This window comes from Scylla paramamosain, chromosome 29, assembly GCF_035594125.1.
Source record: "Scylla paramamosain isolate STU-SP2022 chromosome 29, ASM3559412v1, whole genome shotgun sequence".
Taxonomy (NCBI): domain Eukaryota; kingdom Metazoa; phylum Arthropoda; class Malacostraca; order Decapoda; family Portunidae; genus Scylla; species Scylla paramamosain.
Window position 1 is genome coordinate 9,705,396 of NC_087179.1, and position 24,617 is coordinate 9,730,012.

General features: G+C 47.7%; 5 protein-coding genes across 5 annotated transcripts; all 5 read left to right on the forward strand.

Moving 5' to 3' along the window:
• The first annotated feature begins 1,670 nt into the window (after positions 1 to 1,670).
• Positions 1,671 to 3,144, forward strand: LOC135115247 (filaggrin-2-like). The gene is made up of 2 exons (XM_064031793.1): positions 1,671 to 1,821; positions 2,086 to 3,144. The coding sequence occupies exons 1-2, from the start codon at positions 1,810 to 1,812 to the stop codon at positions 2,989 to 2,991; spliced, it is 918 nt and encodes a 305-aa protein (XP_063887863.1). The 5' UTR covers positions 1,671 to 1,809; the 3' UTR covers positions 2,992 to 3,144.
• Positions 3,145 to 5,299: 2,155 nt separating this feature from the next.
• LOC135115705 (uncharacterized) lies at positions 5,300 to 6,481 on the forward strand. Its single transcript, XM_064032620.1, has 2 exons — positions 5,300 to 5,322; positions 5,424 to 6,481. Exons 1-2 carry the CDS (start codon positions 5,311 to 5,313, stop codon positions 6,327 to 6,329), a joined length of 918 nt encoding a protein of 305 aa, XP_063888690.1. The 5' UTR covers positions 5,300 to 5,310; the 3' UTR covers positions 6,330 to 6,481.
• A 4,516-nt stretch (positions 6,482 to 10,997) lies between these two features.
• Positions 10,998 to 12,532, forward strand: LOC135115707 (cuticle protein 8-like). The gene is made up of 3 exons (XM_064032622.1): positions 10,998 to 11,130; positions 11,364 to 11,441; positions 11,931 to 12,532. Exons 1-3 carry the CDS (start codon positions 11,119 to 11,121, stop codon positions 12,366 to 12,368), a joined length of 528 nt encoding a protein of 175 aa, XP_063888692.1. The 5' UTR covers positions 10,998 to 11,118; the 3' UTR covers positions 12,369 to 12,532.
• A 4,961-nt stretch (positions 12,533 to 17,493) lies between these two features.
• On the forward strand, positions 17,494 to 18,625 carry LOC135115710 (pro-resilin-like). The gene is given in 4 exon segments (XM_064032625.1): positions 17,494 to 17,633; positions 17,856 to 17,933; positions 18,037 to 18,375; positions 18,378 to 18,625. Coding segments are annotated over 4 exon segments (528 nt in total). The 5' UTR covers positions 17,494 to 17,621; the 3' UTR covers positions 18,477 to 18,625.
• A 2,872-nt stretch (positions 18,626 to 21,497) lies between these two features.
• Positions 21,498 to 22,972, forward strand: LOC135115629 (uncharacterized). The gene is given in 4 exon segments (XM_064032555.1): positions 21,498 to 21,701; positions 21,935 to 22,102; positions 22,387 to 22,780; positions 22,783 to 22,972. Coding segments are annotated over 4 exon segments (807 nt in total). The 3' UTR covers positions 22,824 to 22,972.
• The last annotated feature ends 1,645 nt before the right edge of the window (positions 22,973 to 24,617 follow it).

Below are 24,617 nucleotides of genomic sequence, written 5' to 3' on the forward strand. Positions count from 1 at the left end.
TCTTCGTTCATCGTTACGTAAAATTGCATGATACTGAAGTTTAATGTATTGTATTTGAATGTTGTCAATGAATACTGGCTTAATGTGACGTGCTGAATGTATGTAGTGGTTGTGAATGAATGGTGATGTGAATGAATGGGAGAATCAATGAGGTAAGTGATGGGAAAAATTAATGATTATATAAATGAATGAATGGATGACGACGTGAAAGACAAAATACTGGTTTAATGAGAGGTGCTGAATGTATGTAGATGGTTGTGAATGAATGGGAGAATTAATGAGGTAATTGACGGTAGCAATGAATGGTTATATAAATGAATGAATGGATGACGACATGAATGCCACCGTGAATGACGATGAGAAACCAATGAAACCTATGTTAATTAATGAATGATGAAGTGAAAAATTCATCAACGACGCTCCGGAAATGGCGAAAATAACGAAAGGACTGATAATTATTGTTGGGAACAATGATAATAATGAATGGCAATGAAAAGAACAATGACAATAAACGAAAAAAAAAGACAATGAATGAAAATAACTAATAAAATGATAACGAACACCAACGAGAATGACTGGCGATAATAATGACCAACAATGACATAAAAAAAAAAAGATAAAAAAACAACCACAACACCAACAACGACTAACAATAACAATAAACCCCAAAAAAACAACGAAAAGAATAACAAACAACAACAACACCGAGAGCAGTGAATGGATGAATAACACCAAGGAGCAGAGCAGTGAACAGGTAACAGGACGCAGTGTAATGATGTGCCTGCCGTGGACCTCAATGACGAAACGGGGCAGCTTTTACACAATTACGGACCAGAGGGAGAGGCGAGTCCAACATCCAGCGTCTCTTGGCCAACCCATCCAGGTGACCTCGAACTCACCTGAGATGCCCAACCAGAGAAAACATATCATTGCTTTCCTGGCCGGCTTTCTTTCAGACAATGGATCCACCTTGCCTGAGAGAGAGGGAGAGTGGGAGGTAATGAAGGAGAGCAAGGGAGAGAGAGGGAGGGAAGAAGGGAAGTGAGAGGCGATGTTTCCACCTTGCTTGAGAGGGAGCGTGGGAGTGTAGTGTAATGAAGGAGACAGGAGGTAGTGAAGGAGAGCAAGGGAGAGAAAGTGAAGGAGGCTAATGAGAGAGAGAGAGAGAGAGAGAGAGAGAGAGAGAGAGAGAGAGAGAGAGAGAGAGAGAGAGAGAGAGAGAGAGAGAGAGAGAGAGAGAAACCTATCTGCATTTCTAGAGAATTAATTAAAGCTTGTGATACCGCGCTTTCCTGTCTTTCTTAGCAACAAGTAATCACATATCTGTATTCAAATTTATGTATGATGTTTACACACACACACACAAACACACACACACACACACACACACACACAAGAAATCACCAGTGGACTGACAAGTAATTACAGATAAACATCAAAGGCATCCCATCCATCTCGCCTGTCTATGAAAACGTGAGGCAGGGAAAGGGAAAGGGAAACACAAGAACACCAAGCTGCTTCCTCTCCCTATTCTCACCAACACAAACAGAGCAGAGTATTATTATTATGCTCGAACTGGTAACCCTGGCTGGGCGTTTGCTCTCCCGGCCGCTCGAAGGGAAAAAAATGTCTGAATCGTTTGCTGTCATTTTAAAATTTCCATGTCCTTGAGACGGTAACTGGATGAGAGAAATACTGCAGCTGCTTCGATGCGACCTGAAAAACTAGTCACCAGGAGGGCGTGAGGCTTAGTGTATATAAGACTGGCAGACACTTCTTGCTGCAGTGACTTGTAGCAACACACTCAACATGTACACTAAGGTGAGGTCCCCACAGATTATTACTCATCTCTCTCTCTCTCTCTCTCTCTCTCTCTCTCTCTCTCTCTCTCTCTCTCTCTCTCTCTGTACACTAAGGTGAGGTCCCCACAGATGATTACTCTCTCTCTCTCTCTCTCTCTCTCTCTCTCTCTCTCTCTCTCTCTCTCTCTCTGATATTGTTAGCATCACCATCAACTGTTATATTAGCAGCACCACCAGCTGTTCCTCCCAACACACGCACTAACAGCCGCGTCTCTCCCTGCAGCTGGTCGTCCTCCTGGCCGTGGCCGCCGCCGCCTCCGCCGCCCGGCCAAACTACAACTTCCAGTATGCAGTGCAGGACTCCCGCAACAACTTCGGCCACGAGGAGACCCGCCAGCTGGAGAACACCAACGGCCGCTTCTTCGCGCAGCTCCCCGACGGCCGCCTGCAGCAGGTGAACTACCGCGTGGACGGCAACAGCGGCTTCCTGGCCGAGGTCACCTACGACGGCGAGGCGCGCTTCCCCGACTCCGACGAGTCCTTCGAGTCTCGCGGAAGGCGCGTCTTCAGCGCCCCTAGCTCCTCCTCCGGCCGCTTCGGCAGCAGCAGCGGCAGCAGCGGCTTCGGCAGCAGTAGCGGCAGAAGCGGCTTCGGCAGCAGCAGCGGCAGCAGCGGCTTCGGCAGCAGCAGCGGCAGCGGCAGGAGCGGTTTCGGCAGCAGCAGCAGCAGCAGCTTCGGCAGGAGCGGCAGCAGCAGCAGCAGTAGCAGCAGCTTTGGTAGGACCGGCGGCAGCAGCAGCAGCAGCTTCGGCAGCGGCAGGAGCGGCAGCGGCAGGAGCGGCAGCAGCAGCGGCAGTAGCAGCAGCTTTGGTAGGACTGGCGGCGGCAGCAGCAGCAGCAGCAGCTTCGGCAGCGGCAGGAGCGGCAGCGGCAGGAGTGGCAGCAGCGGCACCTCTTTCTTCAGCCTGGACTCCCGCGAGTCCCGCGAGTTCCCCTTCGCCTCCCGCGAGTCTCGCGAGCACCGCTTCGACTCTTTCGAGGACCGCTTCGACTCCCGCGAGGACCGCTTCGACTCCCGCTTCGACTCCCGCGAGGACCGCTTCCCCTTCGCCTCCCGCGAGTCCCGCGAGTTCGCGGGGCCCAGGAACCCCTTCGTCAGAGCTGCCTCACGGGGATACCGCTACGACTAGACCCGTCCCGCCTAGCCCGCCACGCCCTGCCCCCGCTGACGACCGCCCACGTCCACACTCACACCCTTCACACCATTATTTATTGACATTACCCATTACCTATTTATTCCTCCATGTAACGTGAATGTGTCCAATAAATGAAATGCAAAGTCATGACTTGTTTCCTGCCGCCATGCCGCCAAGAGACGGCGCCCCCGCCACAGTCACAGCCGGCCAGGGTTAGCCGCCTCCCCTTCACCACTCACTGCTAGCTGTTCCTCCAGATTTGGAATAATTATTGTGGGATTAATGCGGATTATGTTAATGATGTTAATAGGCTGTAACAATAATTACACGTTGAAATACCTTCACTTCGCGTTAATTATTAGTGCACAACAGAAAGCCTTGCCCCTGGCCAGCCGCGCCGCCTCGCGCTGCCTGTCTACCACTGTCCTGATTTCCTAACAACTAAATCCAGTACTATTGGGGCAATATCTTTATCAGTCAAGTTTCACGAGGTCGTCCGAGGTCAGCCTTTCACCATAAGTGCTACAGGGAATTAGTGCCGTGGGAGGAGGGCAAGAGCAGTGGCCAGGCAGCCAACACTCCTGATTACCTCCCCCAGACCCCAACACTAGCTGGTGTGTGTGTGTGTGTGTGTGTGTGTGTGTGTGTGTGTGTGTGTGTGTGTGTGTGTGTGTGTGTGTGTGCGTGCGTGCGTGCGTGCGTGCGTGCGTGCGTGCGTGCGTGCGTGCGTGCGTGCGTGCGTGCGTGCGTGCGTGCGTGCGTGCGTGCGTGCGTCTGGGATGTTTGTGTGGACGTGTCTAAACTATTTACTATCCATATTCTTAAAAGCGATCGGTCCGTCTGTCTGTGTCAGATTCCCACAGCAATGAAGCAGACAGCAAACGGAAAACTGTCGACAGTTCCGCTGAACAAATAGCGACCTTTTAAAAATCCTGCCTATGTCAAAAGTTATGAACAAATAATTACGAGCCAGGCAGCGTGGGGCACGGCTGGCCTGCCCCAGGGACAACCTGACCCATGCCGAGCTGCTCTTGTCCCAGCGTACTCATTTCCCGTGACTACTATTCAGTGAGGAGCAAACCCTTTCTTCTTTTCCCTGAAGGCATCCTAAGCAGCACTGATGCATATGTGTGGCCACCACTGACTATAGGATAAGCTGCTCTGTGACTGTACATCCCCTTTCATTTAACTTCATTTGTTTTTCTTCATCATTCTATAAGTTCCTGAGTCGTAATTCCTTTGTCTCACCAACCATCTGTGCTCCTCAAATAACCTAAACACGAATGCTCACTCCAGCCAACATACATTAATTTATCACCGCGATTCAAGTTTTCACGGTGTATCTTTGCTTGTGCTCGACTTCTTTCATTTAAACGTGTTCCTGCGCCAGTCATCAGTCATGCTCTCCCTTCTGCTGAGTCCAATACCCGTGCAAATTTGGGGCGCTAGACATTTGATATTATAGCGCCTCATTTGTGTTGCTAAAATTCATCAGTTACCCATTTGAACATCGCTACACTCTCTCTCTCTCTCTCTCTCTCTCTCTCTTAAAAACACATACACGCACAAGATACCATTAAAAAAACATACTCAAACGCACGTGACGCCATCAACATACACACACACACACAAACACACACACACACACACACACACACACACACACAGGATACCATTAAAAAACCTACACACAAGCACACGATGCCTTAAAAACTCGCACTCTTACAGACATTATCAATTTTATTCAGCCATGTTACTTATATGGACACTAATAATTAGCCTACTTAACCTATAATCTTGTTAGTGAAGCGAGTCAACAAGAGGATCGTGACGCGGAGTAAACCTAAAACAGTCAGGCATCATAGGTACTGGCCGTCACACTCATTAGGGAGCACAGAGTAATTTTCTCTTTCTTCCTCCTATGTGTGTGTGTGTGTGTGTGTGTGTGTCGGCGAGCGTGAGGACCTACAGAAATCTCAAACTTTCAACAGAAAACGTAGATCTCCTTGAAGCATAAACTAATGATTTCTAAATGCTAATTGTTACTTTTCCACTTCCTTACGACTGTACAAGTGTCGGCCAAGGAAACGCGGGCAATATTATCAAAAATATGGTGAAATCTGGCGAAATCTAACTTTTCATCTTCACGGAAAAAAAAAAAAAATGGGGAAAACATGGCTCTGCTTGACGCATCTGGGTTACAGGATTGCCTGGCTACGGCTGGGAGGCGTCGGGAAAAACTGGCCGTGCACAGGCGCCGCTGCTACACTGTATATAAGACACTGATGGCTTCCAAGTAGCAACGCACTCATCATGAACGCCAAGGTACGGTGGTGTGAGTCTCTCCCCTTCCCTGAAATTATGTTAGCAGCACCACCAGCTGCTCCTCCCAACACACGCACTAACAGCCGCGTCTCTCCCTGCAGCTGGTCGTCCTCCTGGCTGTGGCCGCCGCCGCCTCCGCCGCCCGGCCAAACTACAACTTCCAGTATGCAGTGCAGGACTCCGACTCCCGCAACAACTTCGGCCACGAGGAGACCCGCCAGCTGGAGAACACCAACGGCCGCTACTTCGCGCAGCTCCCCGACGGCCGCCTGCAGCAGGTGAACTACCGCGTGGACGGAAACAGCGGCTTCCTGGCCGAGGTCACCTACGACGGCGAGGCGCGCTTCCCCGACTCCGACGAGTCCTTCGAGTCTCGCGGAAGGCGCGTCTTCAGCGCCCCTAGCTCCTCCAGGTCCAGCTCCTCCTCCAGCCGCTTCGGCAGCAGCAGCGGCAGCAGCGGCTTCGGCAGCAGCAGCGGCAGGAGCGGTTTCGGCAGCAGCAGCAGCAGCTTCGGCAGGAGCGGCAGCAGCAGCAGTAGCTTCGGCAGGAGCGGCGGCAGCAGCGGCTTCGGCAGCAGCAGCGGCAGAAGCGGTTTCGGCAGCAGCAGCAGCAGCTTCGGCAGGAGCGGCAGCAGCAGCGGCAGCTTCGGCAGGAGCGGCAGCAGCAGCAGCAGCTTCGGCAGGAGCGGCGGCAGCAGCAGCTTCGGCAGGAGCGGTGGCAGCAGCAGCAGCAGCTTTGGCAGCGGCAGGAGCGGCAGCGGCAGGAGTGGCAGCAGCGGCACCTCTTTCTTCAGCCTAGACTCCCGCGAGTTCCCCTTCGCCTCCCGCGAGTCTCGCGAGCACCGCTTCGACTCTTCCGACCGCTTCGACTCCCGCGAGGACCGCTTCGACTCCCGCTTCGACTCCCGCGAGGACCGCTTCCCCTTCGCCTCCCGCGAGTCCCGCGAGTTCGCGGTTCCCAGGAACCCCTTCGTCAGAGCTGCCTCACGGGGATACCGCTACGACTAGACATGTCCCACCCAGCCCGCCACGCCCTGCCCACGCTGACGACCGCCCACGTCCACACCCACACCCTTCACACCATTATTTATTGACATTACCCATTACCTATTTATTCTCTATGTAACGTGAATGTGTCCATTAAATTGAAGGCAAATGTATGACGTGTTTCTCACCGCCAGTCGGGACAGACCGCACCAGCCTCACCGCCGCCAGTCACCAGCCTCTCAAGGCTCACTCAGTTCACGGCAACACCAGTCATTCGCCGTCCTATCATCATGTCCTGAAACCTCACCACCACCACCACCACCACCACCACGTGTCACCCGCAGTACTAAATGTTACGGCGTGCACAGCAACACCGCGCGTCGCAACACAGCCACACACGGACAGGCAACACACGCACAAAAGTAAAAACAGTAAGGTCTCTTTAGATGCTCCACTGCAGGTGTCCGTCATCTATCAATTAACCTGCGATATAGATAAGGAATGGCAGACGTCTAAAGATAATTCTTCGTCACATAAAACAAGTTTAAATAAATAAATGAATGAATGAACATATAAATAAATAAACGAGTAGCGTAGAGGATGCTATTGATAAATAAATGTGAACAAGGTGGATCTGGTAACACTTCCTTCCTTCTTGCCGCTGATAACCTTTCAAGTGTCTCCTCTGCAACACCACCTCCTCCTCCTCCTCCTCCTCCTCCTCCTCCTCTTACTCTATCTCCTTACAGAAAGTTCGAAGTTGAAGAAAATATATTAAACAAATACAATCTCGGCCACGTGAATAAAAAAATCACACCACAGAATAATAATACTTTTTCATGGCGAGCTACAAGGGCCAGTCAGTCCCAGCAGGTAGTGGATTTTCACCTGTGATCACCTGGAAAAAATTAAGATAGGCCCAGAGCTTTCTCAATCCTCTGTCGGGTGGTGGTGGTGGTGGTGGTGGTGGTGGTGGTCACCTGAACTCACTTGCTCCACCCAGCCGCCCTCCCCACCTCCCACTTCCCCCAAAACCCCCATCTAGTCCACCTCGCCCACTGCCCGCCCTCCTCCGCGCCCACCTGCCCCGCCCTGACCCGAGTATCCTCCAAGGTCACGGAAGTGCAGTGACTCGCCTCCACACTCGCAATCAAAAGAGCGAAAAAAAAGTGTTCTATATTCTGCTTTTCTCAACACTGTTCTCGATTCAGGTGTGTGGATGCACGTGTGAGGGTTTTCGCGTGTCCGGTCCTCCCCCCTCCCGTCCCGTCCCAGTGCCACGTGTCGTTATCAGGGCATGCTGCGCGACTCACGGTGTCTTGTCCTGTTCCTGTACACAGTTTGACGCTTGGTAAGGTCGTACAGCAGGTCGTTGTGTACATTAAAAGGTTAAATTTTTCTCATCTTTCATTTCCTTTTACTTCACGCTCATAAAAATCTAGCCGAATATTTTAACAGATTGTTCAGTTTCAGTTACAAGCTTCGTCAGACGTAACAGATAGCAAGTTTAAATATCTTTCCTTTAATTTTTCCTAGTTTACTCACACGGAAATTGTGGAAATACTTCACTGCCTGCTCACTGTGCACACACAAACACACACACACACACACACACACACACACACACACACACACACACACACACACAGTCCATACGCGGCAGACGAACGAGACTGACAACTAATTAAATCGAAGCTAACAGATATATATATGTAAATTAACGCCTTGCTGACATCTGCTATCACCACCACCACCACCACCACCACCACCACCAGGTAAATCTATTCCCCATCAGGACGGTAATCAAAGGAAACAAAGTCAGATATCACGCTTCACTGGCTTAAGAGGTTCCTGGAGGGGATGTAAGGGCGTGCAGGGTGAAAGGAAACAAACTCACACTGCCATCACGCTACACTCACCCTTTCCTTTCTCTCCAATCACAACCGTACCTGCTTCGCTAATCTCACTGACAGTCACGTTCAAGGCAGTGGCCAATCAAGGTGTAACATACAGGTACAGTCACAGCCATAAGTTTGTGCACGTGCTGTATTCATTTCCACTAATTTAACTGTTTCGTGTCAGTCATAAGTCCTCCGATGTGCTGCCTGTCGCCTTACAACACCTGGGGAGTGAAAGGTTCCGCGATCAGAGGACGTAAGGCTGAAGAAACACGCTAAACACAGTGGAAGTGAGGGGGTCAGGTTACAAGACTTCTGGCCGCGACTGTACATTTGCTCGAAAGTCGTGATGTTTCCAAGTCCGGTGAATTTCATAAAGATAGATTATTTTTTTGTTTTTACTTTTTTTTTTTTCATGAGTAAGGAAGACCCAAAGAAAAAAAAATAGTTAAGAAAAAATAGGTGGGGACGCCAGCCAATTCTCTCTCCCATAAACAAAAATTTAAATGAATGCAATCGACCTTTTTTATGCACAAGGGAGGAAAACTCAAGGGGAAAAAAAAAATTGCTGATTGTCTTTAACATAAATAAAAAAAAAAATACTAAAGATGAGCCGATGATTTACGTACACACAGAGACAATAAGAATAATAGGAACAAGTCAACGAATAAACTGCTTTACACTGCAGACTTAATTAATTACACTGCAGACTTAATTAACAGGCGAGTTAATGAAGCGCAAATATCAGCAAGTCTTTCTTTTTTAATTTTCTCTTCTTTTTACATTTACCATTACACATTTCATTATACAGTCCAGAGGGAAGTATGATATTAACCCTTTCACTTCAATATGCAATGGTTCTCAACACTAACAGCAATGGATGGAGTGTTTATAAGCATCTACAAGAAAGAAGAGGAAAGAAAAGATTATTATTATTTTTTTTTTTTTATTTCCAGGTAGGACAATGTTTGGAGGTAGTGGTAGAACAAGAATAAATGTCCCGGAGAGGTTAGAGTAATTCAGGGAAGGTGTGTGAAATAGCAATAAAAAGGGTTAAATAAGTAGACTAGAGAATGTGATGTTAAACGGAGAATATAGTCATGTAGTTTTTTTTTTTTTTTATATTAATTAATTCGTTTATATCACATTTCACAAACCCAGGCGTTAGTTACTCAGGCATGCTCTTCTCTTCACTTCAGCATCACACTTCATCACTTCCCTCCATGCCGTAAGTGTCAGTCGAGTGTCGCATCTTGTTCCAGAAATGAAAAAAAAAATAAAAAATAAAAATTGAGGTGCTGGAAAAAAAAATAATAAAGTACATAATTACGATAAAATGTATTTCCTTGTGTCTGAGAGGGAAAAAATTCCTTGACTTTTACAGCTGAGAAGCGGATGACTTGCTATACAGGACCGGGTTTAAATACAATTATAAATATGGAAACGATTAACTCTCTCTCCCTCTCTCTCTCTCTCTCTCTCTCTCTCTCTCTCTCTCTCTCTCTCTCTCTCTCTCTCTCTCTCTCTCTCTCTCTCTTGAACTGTCTATGTATCAATCTTTCTATTCATTTATCTATCTATTCATAATTATCTGTACTTATCGAGTTGTCTATCCTGTATCTATCTATCGAGCTATGTATGTCTTAGTAGCTGTCTATCTATTTATCTATCTATTCATCCATCTATCTATCTATCTATCCATCTATTCCTCATCTATCTATTTATCTATCCATCTATCCATACATTTTTCTATCTACACATTTATCTGTCAATCTAAGTACCTACCTATCAATTTATCTATCCATCCATTCATCCATCTATCTATTCGTAAATATATCAGTCTATCTATCCATCAATTTATCCATGCATCCATCCATCTATCCATTTACCTATATATCCACCAATTCCTTTTATCATCAGTACTTACAGGTGATTCAATTAGTCTATCCTATAATCTGCTACCTTTCACTTTCATCTATTACCTGTGCCCTGTATTCTCCACATGATAAGGTAACCATGACACAACTACCTTCCGTAACGTGTGTGTGTGTGTGTGTATGTGTGTGTGTGTGTGTGTACGTGTGTGTGTGTATGTGCTGCAGGAAAAACTTAACCAGAAAAAAGAGGCTGACCGCGAAGATATTCAGGCGTATGGGGGAGAGAGAGAGAGAGAGAGAGAGAGAGAGAGAGAGAGAGAGAGAGAGAGAGAGAGAGAGAGAGAGAGAGAGAGAGAGAGAGAGAGAGAGAGAGAGAGAGAGAGAGAGAGAGAGAGAGAGAGAGAGAGAGGCCATGCATTTTCTTCTTAATATAAAAAATAAAAAGTAGAGCTAATAAGTACTTCTTTCATTTAGTGAATACAAGTCAAACTACGAGAGACCTTGACAATATCATATTAAATTAAGGTCTGAGAGAGAGAGAGAGAGAGAGAGAGAGAGAGAGAGAGAGAGAGAGAGAGAGAGAGAGAGAGAGAGAGAGAGAGAGAGAGAGAGAGAGAGAGAGAGAGAGAGAGAGACAACGCTATTAAAACACACACACACACACACACACACACACACACACACACACACACACACACACACACACACACACACACACACACACACACACACACACACACACACACACTCCCCACAGGCGTGTCTCAGCATCCATCAGCACGAGCCATCACCTGTGCGACGCCCTCAAGACGTCTCTGAATCTGGGACAAGGGTGCGTTACAAAATGAGGCGTTTTGAAACAAGAGAGCCACCGCAATATTCGATTTGGGCGCGCCGGCAATACCTCAGCACGGGACGACCCTCTCTCAAGAACAGCAGAAGGCGAGCAGGAGGAGACGCCCTCTGCTTGCTGGTATATAAGGCGCGGATCACCAACCCAAGGCACAGTCGATCTGCAGACAGTCAGAGATAAACATGAACTCTAAGGTACGAGAGATCAAAAGCAAATTGATTTCTGACACATGAATAATTTGACAGCTTTACAGTTCCAGTTCATTGTTCGTGGTGATATGATTTTCCTTCTAGATTGCTGTTTTTTAGTCTAGTTCTTAGGTGTTTGGGTTCTCTCTCTCTCTCTCTCTCTCTCTCTCTCTCTCTCTCTCTCTCTCTCTCTCTCTCTAAATATCGTTGGTTTATCTAAAGGGTGTCTCCTTCCGCAGGTCTTCTTCCTCCTGGTGGGCGTGGCCGTGGCCCTCGCTGCCCCTGACCGTCCCGCAACCAGCTACGGCGCCCCCAGGGTGAGTAGCCGAGGCACTTTGCCATTCACACATCTGTATTTAGTCTATGAACGGCAACTTCATACATTCATAAATATCACCAATACACACGCACACGTGCGCGCGCACACAAACACAAACAAACACACACACACACACACACACACACACACACACACGTACTTACTCTGCTTTCTCCAGTGCACCTCTGTACCTTCCCTGTCTGTACACCTTTGGACAAAAACTTCACTAATAATAGCCGCGTTGCCTCCCAAACACAATACATCAGACGATTGTTTTTTTTTTTTTTCTCGCGTGTACCTGACCTCCTTAGTGGTGCAGACCTTCTCTGTGGAGGTCACGCTGTCAGCCAACCCTCCTTCAAGGCCCCAACCTGTCCAAGGTCATGATCAACCCTTCCTCCCCTTGTTTCCCATTCCTTTCCCTTGGCCCCCAAACCTGCCCCCAACAACTCCGCCACTCCCTAACCCTTGCTCTCCTCCCCCGCAGGACTCTGGCTCTTTCGAGCACTTCCGTCCCTCCTCCCGCTCCTTCGAGCACTCTGCCTCCTTCGAACACTTCCGCCCCTCCTCCTCCTCCCGCTCCTTCGAGTCCTACGAGTCCGACGAGTCCACTGAGGCCAAGTACGCCTTCCGGTGGTCCGTGGAGGACGAGTCCACCGGCAACGACTTCGACCACCAGGAGGCCCGTGACGGCGACGACACCCAGGGCGTGTACACCGTGAGGCTTCCCGACAGCCGCCTGCAGACCGTCACTTACATCGTGGACGGTAACGACGGCTACGTGGCCGACGTCAAGTACGACGGCGTGGCTCGCTTCCCCGACTCCTACTCCCGCGAGTCCTTCGAGTCCGCCTCAGGCTCCTTCGAGAGATACGCTCCCCCCAGGAGGACCTACTTCGCCCCTGGCTCCAATGAGTCCAAGTAAACACTGAAGGAATCTCAACTCCCGCCATGACCTGGACACGAGCCTCTTCCCGCCTCTCGCACTCCCTCTTTCCTCACCTCAGTCGGTCTGTTCAGACTCTGAGTGTCTTCACTAAATTATTGTATGCAGTATTAATTATTTATTCCATTAAAATATTCTGAGAATGTCTTGTTTGCTTACGCCTCGCCTCTCGTCTAGAACTCGGCCTCTGGTCAGCCTCAGTGTTGCACAACAACTCACACAACACACCACTGCCAGCCGGTACACTGCCCAGCAACCCCCACACCAAGTGCAGGCCACACGTGAGGGCACTTGGCCACACGTGAGGTAATTTTGCAGGCCACTTCGCACCTCCACTCTGAAGGCAGCACCTAAATCCCTCCTAAGAGAAAATGTTCACTAAAGTCTGAGAGAGAAATTAAGAATGGCCAAAACTATCGAGAAGAGACGAAACACAAACCGATAACTGTATGGTCAGTCTTTGAGGGAATTAAAGGGGTAAATTAGCCATGGAAGAGGAAACGTTGTATGTGGTGAAGGTTTTGCCAGTCTTTGAAGATAGGAATGACTTTACTGTTTGCAATAGGGGGATGGGAGAGAAACAAAGGAAACTATAGTAAGGCTAGAGTCAGTCTTCCAAGCGAACAAAGAATGACTAAAGCACTTTGAAGGGAATAAAAAAGCAAACTATGGTAAAGATACAGTCAGTGTTTGAAACTAGGAATGACTTAATTGCAAGCGTGTAAGGGAGAGAGTGGTAAAGTAAATTACAAAAGCATTCTTCAAGAGAAACAAAAATAAATAAATAAATAAACTACTCTCAAGGGAGTAAAGTTTGTAAGATATGGAAAGACTTTTATCATTATTCTGGACAAACTGGAAAAAAAAAAATAACCAAAATTACCAAAACAACTAACTAAACAACCAAATTACCCACGAGAAACGAACTAAGGCGAAGGTGTGACCAGTGTGCGGGAGAAATTACAAATCACCAAAATTCCTAAGAGCGAGAATGGAACTAACAGGCCCAACTTTCACTTCCAGGTGTGTAATTATCTGGCACGTCAGTAATGCGTTACCCAACACCACCTGCACTCCCAACACTGCAACACCACCTCCACCCCAACACTGCAACACCCCACCACCCCAACACAGCAACACCCCCCACACCCCAACATCTCAACACGCCAACACCCCAATACCACCACACCCCAACATCTCAACACCCCAATATCCTCCTCGCTCCTCGCCGACCAATACAAGATTTTAAATAGTTGTCCCATATAAGGAGGCGAGTGAACAGGCGGTGAAGGCCATTAATTAAGAGGCGATGAGTACTCTGAATAAATACGTGAGGTGAGTCAGGATTTTACCTCATACGCTGTGTATATCTCATCTAACCTACCCTAGCATAGCGTAACACAACATAGTCTAGCATAACAGAGTGACAAGCATGAGAAGCTAACCTAACCTAACCTAACCAGACCTAACCTAACCTAACCTAACCTAACCTAACCAGACCTAACCTAACCTAACCAGACCTAACCTAACCTAACCTAACCTAACCAGACCTAACCTAACCTAACCTAACCTAACCAGACCTAACCTAACCTAACCTAACCAGACCTAACCTAACCTAACCTAACCAGACCTAACCTAACCTAACCTAACCTAACCAGACCTAACCTAACCAAACCTAACCTAACCAAACCTAACCAGACCTAACCTAACCAAACCTAATCAAACCTAACCTAACCTAACCAAACCTAACTTAACCTAACCTAACCAGACCTAGCCTAACCAAACCTAGCCTAACCAAACCTAACCTAACTTAACCAAACCTAACCTAACCTAACCTAACCAAACCTAGCCTAACCAAACCTAACCTAACCAAACCAAACCTAACCAAACCTAACCTAACCTAACCAAACCTAACCTAACCAGACCTAACCTAACCAAACCTAGCCTAACCAAACCTAACCAAACCTAACCTAACCTAACCAAACCTAGCCTAACCAAACCTAACCAAACCTAACCTAACCTAACCTAACCTAACCAAACCTAGCCTAACCAAACCTAACCTAACCTAACCTAAACCTAAACTAACCTAACCTAACCTAACCTAACCTAACCAAACCTAACCTAACCTAACCAAACCTAACCTACTGGCGGACATGCAGTACTAACTAACTTCATCTAACCTAAACATACTTAAGCAAAACATAACCTAACCTAAACAACCCAATTTACCTTTACATTACACAACAGTTTAGCTTAACGAGCCTAACTCAACCTAAACTTACCTAACATTACTGAAATAAACCGTATTCTAACCTACATGACATGATTTACCGCAACCTAACAATTTTTATAACTAACCTAAATATTCCAAGATAAATCAACACTCAAATCTCGCTCACAACATAGCTGAATGAAAAACTACACACGTGATCACAGAAAACGATAACACAGAAAACGATGCATACTATAGCGAAGAAAACGGTAACACAAGAAAGGCTCCAAGCAAAGAAAATTGACTTGGCGTTGATCGATGGGGAAGGAAAACGAGGGCAAGGGGTGACTGGTGTAAACTCCCATCGATCAGAGGTAATAACAGTCTGGTGGCTCCCTATAGTTGAGCAGCGCCTCGGAATGCCCCGCCACGCCTCCCTCTCCCTGCCCTCCAGTCTCCGCGAGTACATTAAGTGGCTCACCTTCACCCACACCAGTGCATAACTATCCAAATTTTTTTCGTACTTCTATTAAACTTCATAGCTTTTCTTTTTATCCTTGTATTTAACGCCATAACAAATGTATCTGTTCATTTTTGTATTTCTTTTTTTTTATATAGATTTTATTCGGTCTAATTATTTTTTTTACTTTATTTATTCTACTTTTATTTTTCTTTCTTTTCTTTTTTTTTCTTTTTGTTGTTGCTGTGGGAAGGAGTGGTGAGCGTGTGTTCATGTAGACAATTTTCTGCCAGGCTGTAAATGTTAACGATAAAGTTTCAATTAAGACACAGACTCGCATATCATCCTCTCAGTTCCACCAAACTGATTCAGGCCTTCACGATCAGGCTCAGTAATCAGGTTGTTATCGCCGAGCCAATAGGGAGGTTTCCAAGATTTAGGGACATTTATGGATGGGGATGATGAGTTAAAATAGCTAGGCATGTTTTATACAGGAACAGCCAAGGGACACATCTTACAGCTTTCCTTATTTTCTTATGTCTGTGTTTCTCAGTTGACCCATTATTCATCCACCCAGTCGCTAAGGTCTCAAATTTAATTAATCTATTTTGAGCTAATCGTATAAAAATTCTTCTTCCACTCAATCGTTTTTATTATTATGTCTTTGTCTCTTTCGCAGTGTTCTTAAGAAAAACACAGTGGGATTGACAGACAGACAGACATCAAAACAGAGATGTGTATATGTGTAGAAAAAACTATAAATCGAATATAAAGGGCAGTACACAGATCTAAGGGGATATAGTAATAAAAGGAAAAAGACAAAGAAGCAGGAATGAAATAATAAAAACTTAACATACGAAGTTGATGATACCACCCTGCACTTTTCCACGTCTTTTCATAGACGTCCAACCCTTCAGGAGGTAAACATATCACGCAGGGAAGCCACAGAACGCCTGACTTCTGATCTTTCTAAAATTTCTGATTGGGGCAGAGCAAACTTGGTATTGTTCAATGCCTCAAAAACTCAATTCCTCCATCTATCAACTCGACACAATCTTCCAGACAACTATCCCCTCTTCTTCAATGACACTCAACTGTCCCCCTCTTCTACACTGAACATCCTCGGTCTGTCCTTTACTTATAATCTGAACTGGAAACTTCACATCTCATCTCTAGCTAAAACAGCTTCTATGAAGTTAGGTGTTCTGAGACGTCTCCGCCAGTTTTTCTCACCCCCCCAGCTGCTAACTCTGTACAAGGGCCTTATCCGTCCATGTATGGAGTATGCTTCACATGTCTGGGGGGGGTTCCACTCATACTGCTGTTCTAGACAGGGTGGAATCAAAAGCTTTTCGTCTCATCAACTCCTCTCCTCTAACTGACTGTCTTCAGCCTCTCTCTCACCGCCGCAATGTTGCATCTCTAGCTGTCTTCTACCGCTATTTTCATGCTAACTGCTCTTCTGATCTTGCTAACTGCATGCCTCCCCTCCTTCCGCGGCCTCGCTGCACAAGACTTTCTTCTTTCTCTCACTCCTATTCTGTCCACCTCTCTAACGCAAGAGTTAACCAGCATTCTCAATCATTCATCCCTTTCTCTGGTAAACTCTGGAACTCCTTGCCTGCTTCTGTATTTCCACCTTCCTATGACTTGAATTCCTTCAAGAGGGAGGTTTCAAGACACTTATCCACCAATTTTTGACCACTGCTTTGACCCTTTTAGGGACTGGCATTTCAGTGGGCATTTTTTTTATTAGATTTTTGTTGCCCTTGGCCAGTATCCTTCCTACATAAAAAAAAAAAAAAAAAAATTAATTAAATGAGAGAGAGAGAGAGAGAGAGAGAGAGAGAGAGAGAGAGAGAGAGAGAGAGAGAGAGAGAGAGAGAGAGAGAGAGAGAGAGAGAGAGAGAGATGAGAGAGAGATGAGAGAGAGAGAGAGAGAGAGAAGCATAAAAAAGGAAGGAATTAGGCACGTGTATCCCGCTGTTTGTTTGTGATCGTGGCCTTTGCTGGCTGAGACTCCAAGGGTATTTCCTCGCCTGAAAGTAGGCCATAGTTGTGTGTGTGTGTGTGTGTGTGTGTGTGTGTGTGTGTGTGTGTGTGTGTGTGTGTGTGTGTGTGTGTGTGTGTGTGTGTGTGTGATATACGTAACTAATACCTAAACCACCGGGTGCAACATTTCCCTCCGTCGCTAGCACATTTGCTTAAGGCAGTTTCCTCTCCTCAGGTCCCCGTCCATCGCGTGCCCACGGGTCTTCAGTTGTCCCGGCGCCACAGCTGACAGACGCGTGCGCGGAATGGAATCCTGCAGGCGATACCTCAGGCATGTTACTGCCCACGATACTCTCTGGATCAGTATTTTCAAGGAGACTTCAAATTGGGGGCCATTGCAAAAGTGCACGTGTTGAAACGTTCTCTGACCGGAGGCATGGGCGGGCGGCTCCTTCCTATCAGCTGACCGCCACAAGAACGCGGCGTGACGTCACCGCCCACACCCGCTATATAAGGCTGCCCGGAGAGCAGCTAGGCACAGTCAACCTTCAGACGGTCAAGAGTCAACATGAACACAAAGGTAAAGTTGTCAGTTGCCTCAACTCAGGCAATGCAAAAGTACCGACACGCCTCTCAGTCTGTGCCTCCATCAGGAGAACACAAGGACAGACGCCAGGAGACCTGCTGCTCTGTACCGAGTGTGACAAAGAAATGCAGGGCAGCTTCATGCTTCCTTCCGCCCCTCCAGCAGTGACTCCTTCCCTCGTCCGACACAAACACTGACGAGTGTCTCCTTTCGCAGGTCTTCTTCCTCCTGGCGGGCGTGGCCGTGGCCCTCGCTGCCCCTGACCGCCCCGCAACCAGCTACGGCGTCCCCAGGGTGAGCAGCCGAGGCACACTTTTGTCCCCGTTCACATCATGCATTCACAAACCTGCCCCCAACCACTCCGCCACTCCCTAACCCTTGCTCTCCTCCCCTGCAGGACTCCGGCTCCTTCGAGCACTTCCGCCCCTCCTCCGACTCCTTCGAGCACTCTGCCTCCTTCGAACACTTCCGCCCCTCCTCCTCCTCACGCTCCTTCGAGTCCTACGAGTCCGACGAGTCCACCGAGGCCAAGTACGCCTTCCAGTGGTCCGTGGAGGACGAGTCCACCGGCAACGACTTCGACCACCAGGAGGCCCGTGACGGCGACGACACCCATGGCGTGTACACCGTGAGGCTTCCCGACGGCCGCCTGCAGACCGTCACCTACATCGTGGACGGTGACGACGGCTACGTGGCCGACGTCAAGTACGAGGGCGTGGCTCGCTACCCCGACTCCCACACTCCCGCGAGTCCTTCGAGTCCGCCTCAGGCTCCTTCGAGAGCTACGCTCCCCCCAGGAGGTCTTACTTCGCCCCTGGCTCCAACGAGTCCAAGTAAACACTGAAGGAACCTCAGCTCCCGCCATGACTTCGCCTCAAGACCTTTCACACTTCGTCAAACACTTGTCTCTTCTCACTCAGTCTACTGTGACCGAGTGCCTCTTGTAAATTATTGCTTATTTATTTAATTAAACGTTCTGGTTATTATTTTAAGTGTTTACTGAATCTCAATCACACCAAAAGTCCACCAATAAACTGGCGGCTTAGGGCGTGCGCTGCCCCGCCATGTGCAGTACGCCAGCACCACCAGGCACACCACCACCAGGCACACCACCACACCTGCACCCACACACCACTGCTATCATACCCGGAGCAGAGGGCGGCCCCGCACTGAACCCTCTTCCCCCACAACCCACACCAGTACACAGACCACCGCAGGGCGTCGCTGTGCCCGCACCATCCAGTCGTGGCACCGCTGCCAGCAACCATCGCCTGGCAATGAAGATTTGGGAGGGCCGCTTCTCAGGTCTAGACCACCCAATGCCCTGCCCTCACGGCGAGGAGGGGCTGCAGCACGGCGCCCACGCGCCTCTCGCCGCATCTTCAGCACTCTTCCGTTGCAAGGATGGGATGTCAACTGAACAATGTCATTCTTCATTCTTCCGTAAAAAGTGTTCACAAGAATCAAACAGGTTTTCCAGGCAACCTTTTAGCGCCTCGCCCGCCTGGCAGCCGCTCTTCTCACTGTTCTTGAGCTACAAGGATGGCATCCCAGCTGGGCCATTACCATCTTCACCCATAAGAAAAACACGAGTAATTAGATCCAAACAGGTTTTCTAAGTAACATTTCGGCAAGTCACACGCCTCGGTCCCCTCCTTGTCTGGCTCTGCTTCCGTAAGGATGATAGGTCAACTAAGCCGCTGCCGGTCTCCACCATCCACTAAAAAATAAATAAAAAGCTCAGGTAAATAATTATGCACAAGCAGGTTTTCTTGGCGGGGGCAAGCGGAGCGTGTCAACAAGTTTATGTTTGCTTTTGGGAAATAGACAGGTGGAAATCGGCTCGAATACATTGGTACTTGCTTACCACGAAACTTTTAAATTTACAAACAAACTTGGAAGTAAGGACGCACGTAACATCGTGAAATTTATTTGGAAACACGTACGTGGCAATAAGTGCGTGAAAATAGTGCAATTAGTTACGTGTACAATGACAGTGCAGCATCTGAAATAGTTACGCCTTTGAAATTGTTATCAAATAGGCACGTTTTTCCCTATAATTCCTTACTACCACCATCATCAACGTCATCACTATCATATTATTTCGTCTAGCGTCTTTACTTTCCCTTATGGCGCTGGACACCTCAAGAGCCTCGCCCACATGAAGCCAAAAACGATCTCCTCCCTCGGGTTCATCGTTGTCTCGCCTTCCTCCTCGCACCGCCTCGCTGGTTTCCTTGCACTACAGTCTTTTTATACTTACTGCTTAGAAAAGACTTCATTACCTGCTTCTCTCTCTCTCTCTCTCTCTCTCTCTCTCTCTCTCCTCTCTCTCTCTCTCTCTCTCTCTCTCTCTCTCTCTCTCTCTCTCTCTCTCCTCTCTCTCTCTCTCTCGTTTATTTTATTGATTTATTTCATTTCTTCTTGTTTTATTTATTTATTTATCTATTTATTTATCTATTTTTAACTATTTTTTTTTTTCTTTTGTGGGAGAGGACGTGTATGCCTTTGCGGGCAATTTCCTGACGCCCGTGAACGTTAACAAGGCGAAACCGTAGCAGCAACAGGTTAATTAAGGCACAAACTTTCGCATCGTCCTCTCTGCTCTACTTAACTAGTTCATATCTTCACAAATAGATTCAGCAATCAGGTTGTTAGCGTCGGGTCAATAAGGAGGTTTACAAGATTTAGAAATATCTGTGGATGAGGATGATGGGTGAAAATAGGATGGAGTGTTTTATACAGGAATTACCAAAAGGGACACTTCTTGCACCTTCTCTTATTTTCTTATGTTCTTATGTTTCTTAATTGACCTATTTTTTTTCACCCTGTCGCTTATGTCTGGTATATAATTCATCCGCTTTGAGCTAATTAAGCAAAAACTTCCATATCTTTCATTCTATCGCTTTTATTAACATTTTCTTGTCTTCTCTCACATTGTTGCGAAGATAAACACAGTGAGATGGACAGACAGACAGACAGACGTCAACAAACGTATATATATATATATATATATATATATATATATATATATATATATATATATATATATATATATATATATATATATATATATATATATATATACTCGTATATATAAACAAAACCATAGACGGAATAGAAGCTGGTACACACACCTAGGGAGACACAGATATAATATATATATATATATATATATATATATATATATATATATATATATATATATATATATATATAGATAGATAGATAGATAGATAGATAGATATATATATATATATATATATATATATATATATATATATATATATATATATATATATATATATATATAGAGAGAGAGAGAGAGAGAGAGAGAGAGAGAGAGAGAGAGAGAGAGAGAGAGAGAGAGAGAGAGAGAGAGAGAGAGAGAGAGAGAGAGAGAGAGAGAGAGAGAGAGAGAGAGAGAGAGAGAGAGAGAGAGAGAGAGAGAGAGAGAGAGAGAGAGAGAGAGAGAGAGAGAGAGAGAGAGAGAGAGAGAGAGAGAGAGAGAGAGAGAGAGAGAGAGAGAGAGAAAGCATAAAAAAGGAAGGAATTAGGCACGTGTATCCCGCTGTTTGTTTGTGATCGTGGCCTTTGCTGGCCGAGACTCCAAGGGTATTTCCTCGCCTGAAAGTAGGCCATAGGTATGTGTGTGTGTGTGTGTGTGTGTGTGTGTGTGTGTGTGTGTGTGTGTGTGTGTGTGTGTGTGTGTGTGTGTGTGTGTTTATATGTGATATATGAAACTAATATCTAAATACTTCCTCTCAGTTATCATCCTTACCATCAACACCATAACATCAATCATCATCATCATCACCATCATCACAACCATTGCAGCAATAATCTTCCCATTCACTTATGCCGGCTGCCCATCTCTTCCAGGGCACCCCGAGTAACACTCACTCGTCTCCTAAACCACCGGGTGCAACATTTCCCTCCGTCGCTGGCACATTTGCTGAGGCAGTTTCCTCTCCTCAGGTCGCAGCGTCGCGCCTCACTGTGTCCCCGTCCATCGCGTGCCCACGGGTCTTCAGTTGTCGCGGCGCCACAGCTGACAGACGCGTGCGCGGAATGGAATCCTGCAGGCGATACCTCAGGCATGTTACTGCCCACGATACTCTCTGGATCAGTATTTTCAAGGAGACTTCAAATTGGGGGCCATTGCAAAAGTGCACGTGTTGAAACGTTCTCTGACCGGAGGCATGGGCGGGCGGCTCCTTCCTATCAGCTGACCGCCACAAGAACGCGGCGTGACGTCACCGCCACACCGCTATATAAGGCTGCCCGGAGAGCAGCTAGGCACAGTCAACCTTCAGACGGTCAAGAGTCAACATGAACACAAAGGTAAAGTTGTCAGTTGCCTCAACTCAGGCAATGCAAAGTACCGACACGCCTCTCAGTCTGTGCCTCCATCAGGAGAACACAAGGACAGACGCCAGGAGACCTGCTGCTCTGTACCGAGTGTGACAAAGAAATGCAGGGCAGCTTCATGCTTCCTTCCGCCCCTCCAGCAGTGACTCCTTCCCTCGCCGACACAAACACTGACGAGTGTCTCCTTTCGCAGGTCTTCTTCCTCTTGGCGGGCGTGGCCGTGGCCCTCGCTGCCCCTTTGACCGCCCCGCAACCAGCTACGGCGTCCCCAGGGTGAGCAGCCGAGGCACAGTTTTGTCCCCGTTCACATCATGCATTCACAAACCTGCCCCCAACCACTCCGCCACTCCCTAACCCTTGCTCTCCTCCCCTGCAGGACTCCGGCTCCTTCGAGCATTTCCGCCCCTCCTCCGACTCCTTCGAGCACTCTGCCTCCTTCGAACACTTCCGCCCCTCCTCCTCCTCACGCTCCTTCGAGTCCTACGAGTCCGACGAGTCCACCGAGGCCAAGTACGCCTTCCAGTGGTCCGTGGAGGACGAGTCCACCGGCAACGACTTCGACCACCAGGAGGCCCGTGACGGCGACGACACCCATGGCGTGTACACCGTGAGGCTTCCCGACGGCCGCCTGCAGACCGTCACCTACATCGTGGACGGTGACGACGGCTACGTGGCCGACGTCAAGTACGAGGGCGTGGCTCGCTACCCCGACTCCCACTCCCGCGAGTCCTTCGAGTCCGCCTCAGGCTCCTTCGAGAGCTACGCTCCCCCAGGAGGTCTTACTTCGCCCCTGGCTCCAACGAGTCCAAGTAAACACTGAAGGAACCTCAGCTCCCGCCATGACTTCGCCTCAAGACCTTTCACACTTCGTCAAACACTTGTCTCTTCTCACTCAGTCTACTGTGACCGAGTGCCTCTTGTAAATTATTGCTTATTTATTTAATTAAACGTTCTGGTTATTATTTTATGTGTTTACTGAATCTCAATCACACCAAAAGTCCACCAATAAACTGGCGGCTTAGGGCGTGCGCTGCCCCGCCATGTGCAGCACGCCAGCACCACCAGGCACACCACCACCAGGCACACCACCACCCTGCATCCACACACCACTGCTATCATACCCGGAGCAGAGGGCGGCCCCGCACTGAACCCTCTTCCCCCACAACCCACACCAGTACACAGACCACCGCAGGGCGTCGCTGTGCCGCACCATCCAGTCGTGGCACCGCTGCCAGCAACCATCGCCTGGCAATGAAGATTTGGGAGGGCCGCTTCTCAGGTTTAGACCACCCAATGCCCTGCCCTCACGGCGAGGAGGGGCTGCAGCACGGCGCCCACGCGCCTCTCGCCGCATCTTCAGCACTCTTCCGTTGCAAGGATGGGATGTCAACTGAACAATGTCATTCTTCATTCTTCCGTAAAAAGTGTTCACAGAATCAAACAGGTTTTCCAGGCAACCTTTTAGCGCCTCGCCCGCCTGGCAGCCGCTCTTCTCACTGTTCTTGAGCTACAAGGATGGCATCCCAGCTGGGCCATTACCATCTTCACCCATAAGAAAAACACGAGTAATTAGATCCAAACAGGTTTTCTAAGTAACATTTCGGCAAGTCACACGCCTCGGTCCCCTCCTTGTCTGGCTCTGCTTCCGTAAGGATGATAGGTCAACTAAGCCGCTGCCGGTCTCCACCATCCACTAAAAAATAAATAAAAGCTCAGGTAAATAATTATGCACAAGCAGGTTTTCTTGGCGGGGGGCAAGCGGAGCGTGTCAACAAGTTTATGTTTGCTTTTGGGAAATAGACAGGAGGAAATCGGCTCGAATACATTGGTACTTGTTTACCACGAAACTTTTAAATTTACAAACAAACTTGGAAGTAAGGACGCACGTAACATCGTGAAATTTATTTGGAAACACGTACGTGGCAATAAGTGCGTGAAAATAGTGCAATTAGTTACGTGTACAATGACAGTGCAGCATCTGAAATAGTTACGCCTTTGAAATTGTTATTAAATAGGCACGTTTTTCCCTATAATTCCTTACTACCACCATCATCAACGTCATCACTATCATATTATTTCGTCTAGCGTCTTTACTTTCCCTTATGGCGCTGGACACCTCAAGAGCCTCACCCACATGAAGCCAAAAACGATCTCCTCCTCGGGTTCATCGTTGTCTCGCCTTCCTCCTCGCACCGCCTCGCTGGTTTCCTTGCACTACAGTCTTTTTATACTTACTGCTTAGAAAGACTTCATTACCTGCTTCTCTCTCTCTCTCTCTCTCTCTCTCTCTCTCTCTCTCTCTCTCTCTCTCTCTCTCTCTCTCTCTCTCTCTCTCTCTCTCTCTCTCTCTCTCGTTTATTTTATTGATTTATTTCATTTCTTCTTGTTTTATTTATTTATTTATCTATTTATTTATCTATTTTTAACTTTTTTTTTTTTCTTTTGTGGGAGAGGATGTGTATGCCTTTGCGGGCAATTTCCTGACGCCCGTGAACGTTAACAAGGCGAAACCGTAGCAGCAACAGGTTAATTAAGGCACAAACTTCTCGCATCGTCCTCTCTGCTCTACTTAACTAGTTCATATCTTCACAAATAGATTCAGCAATC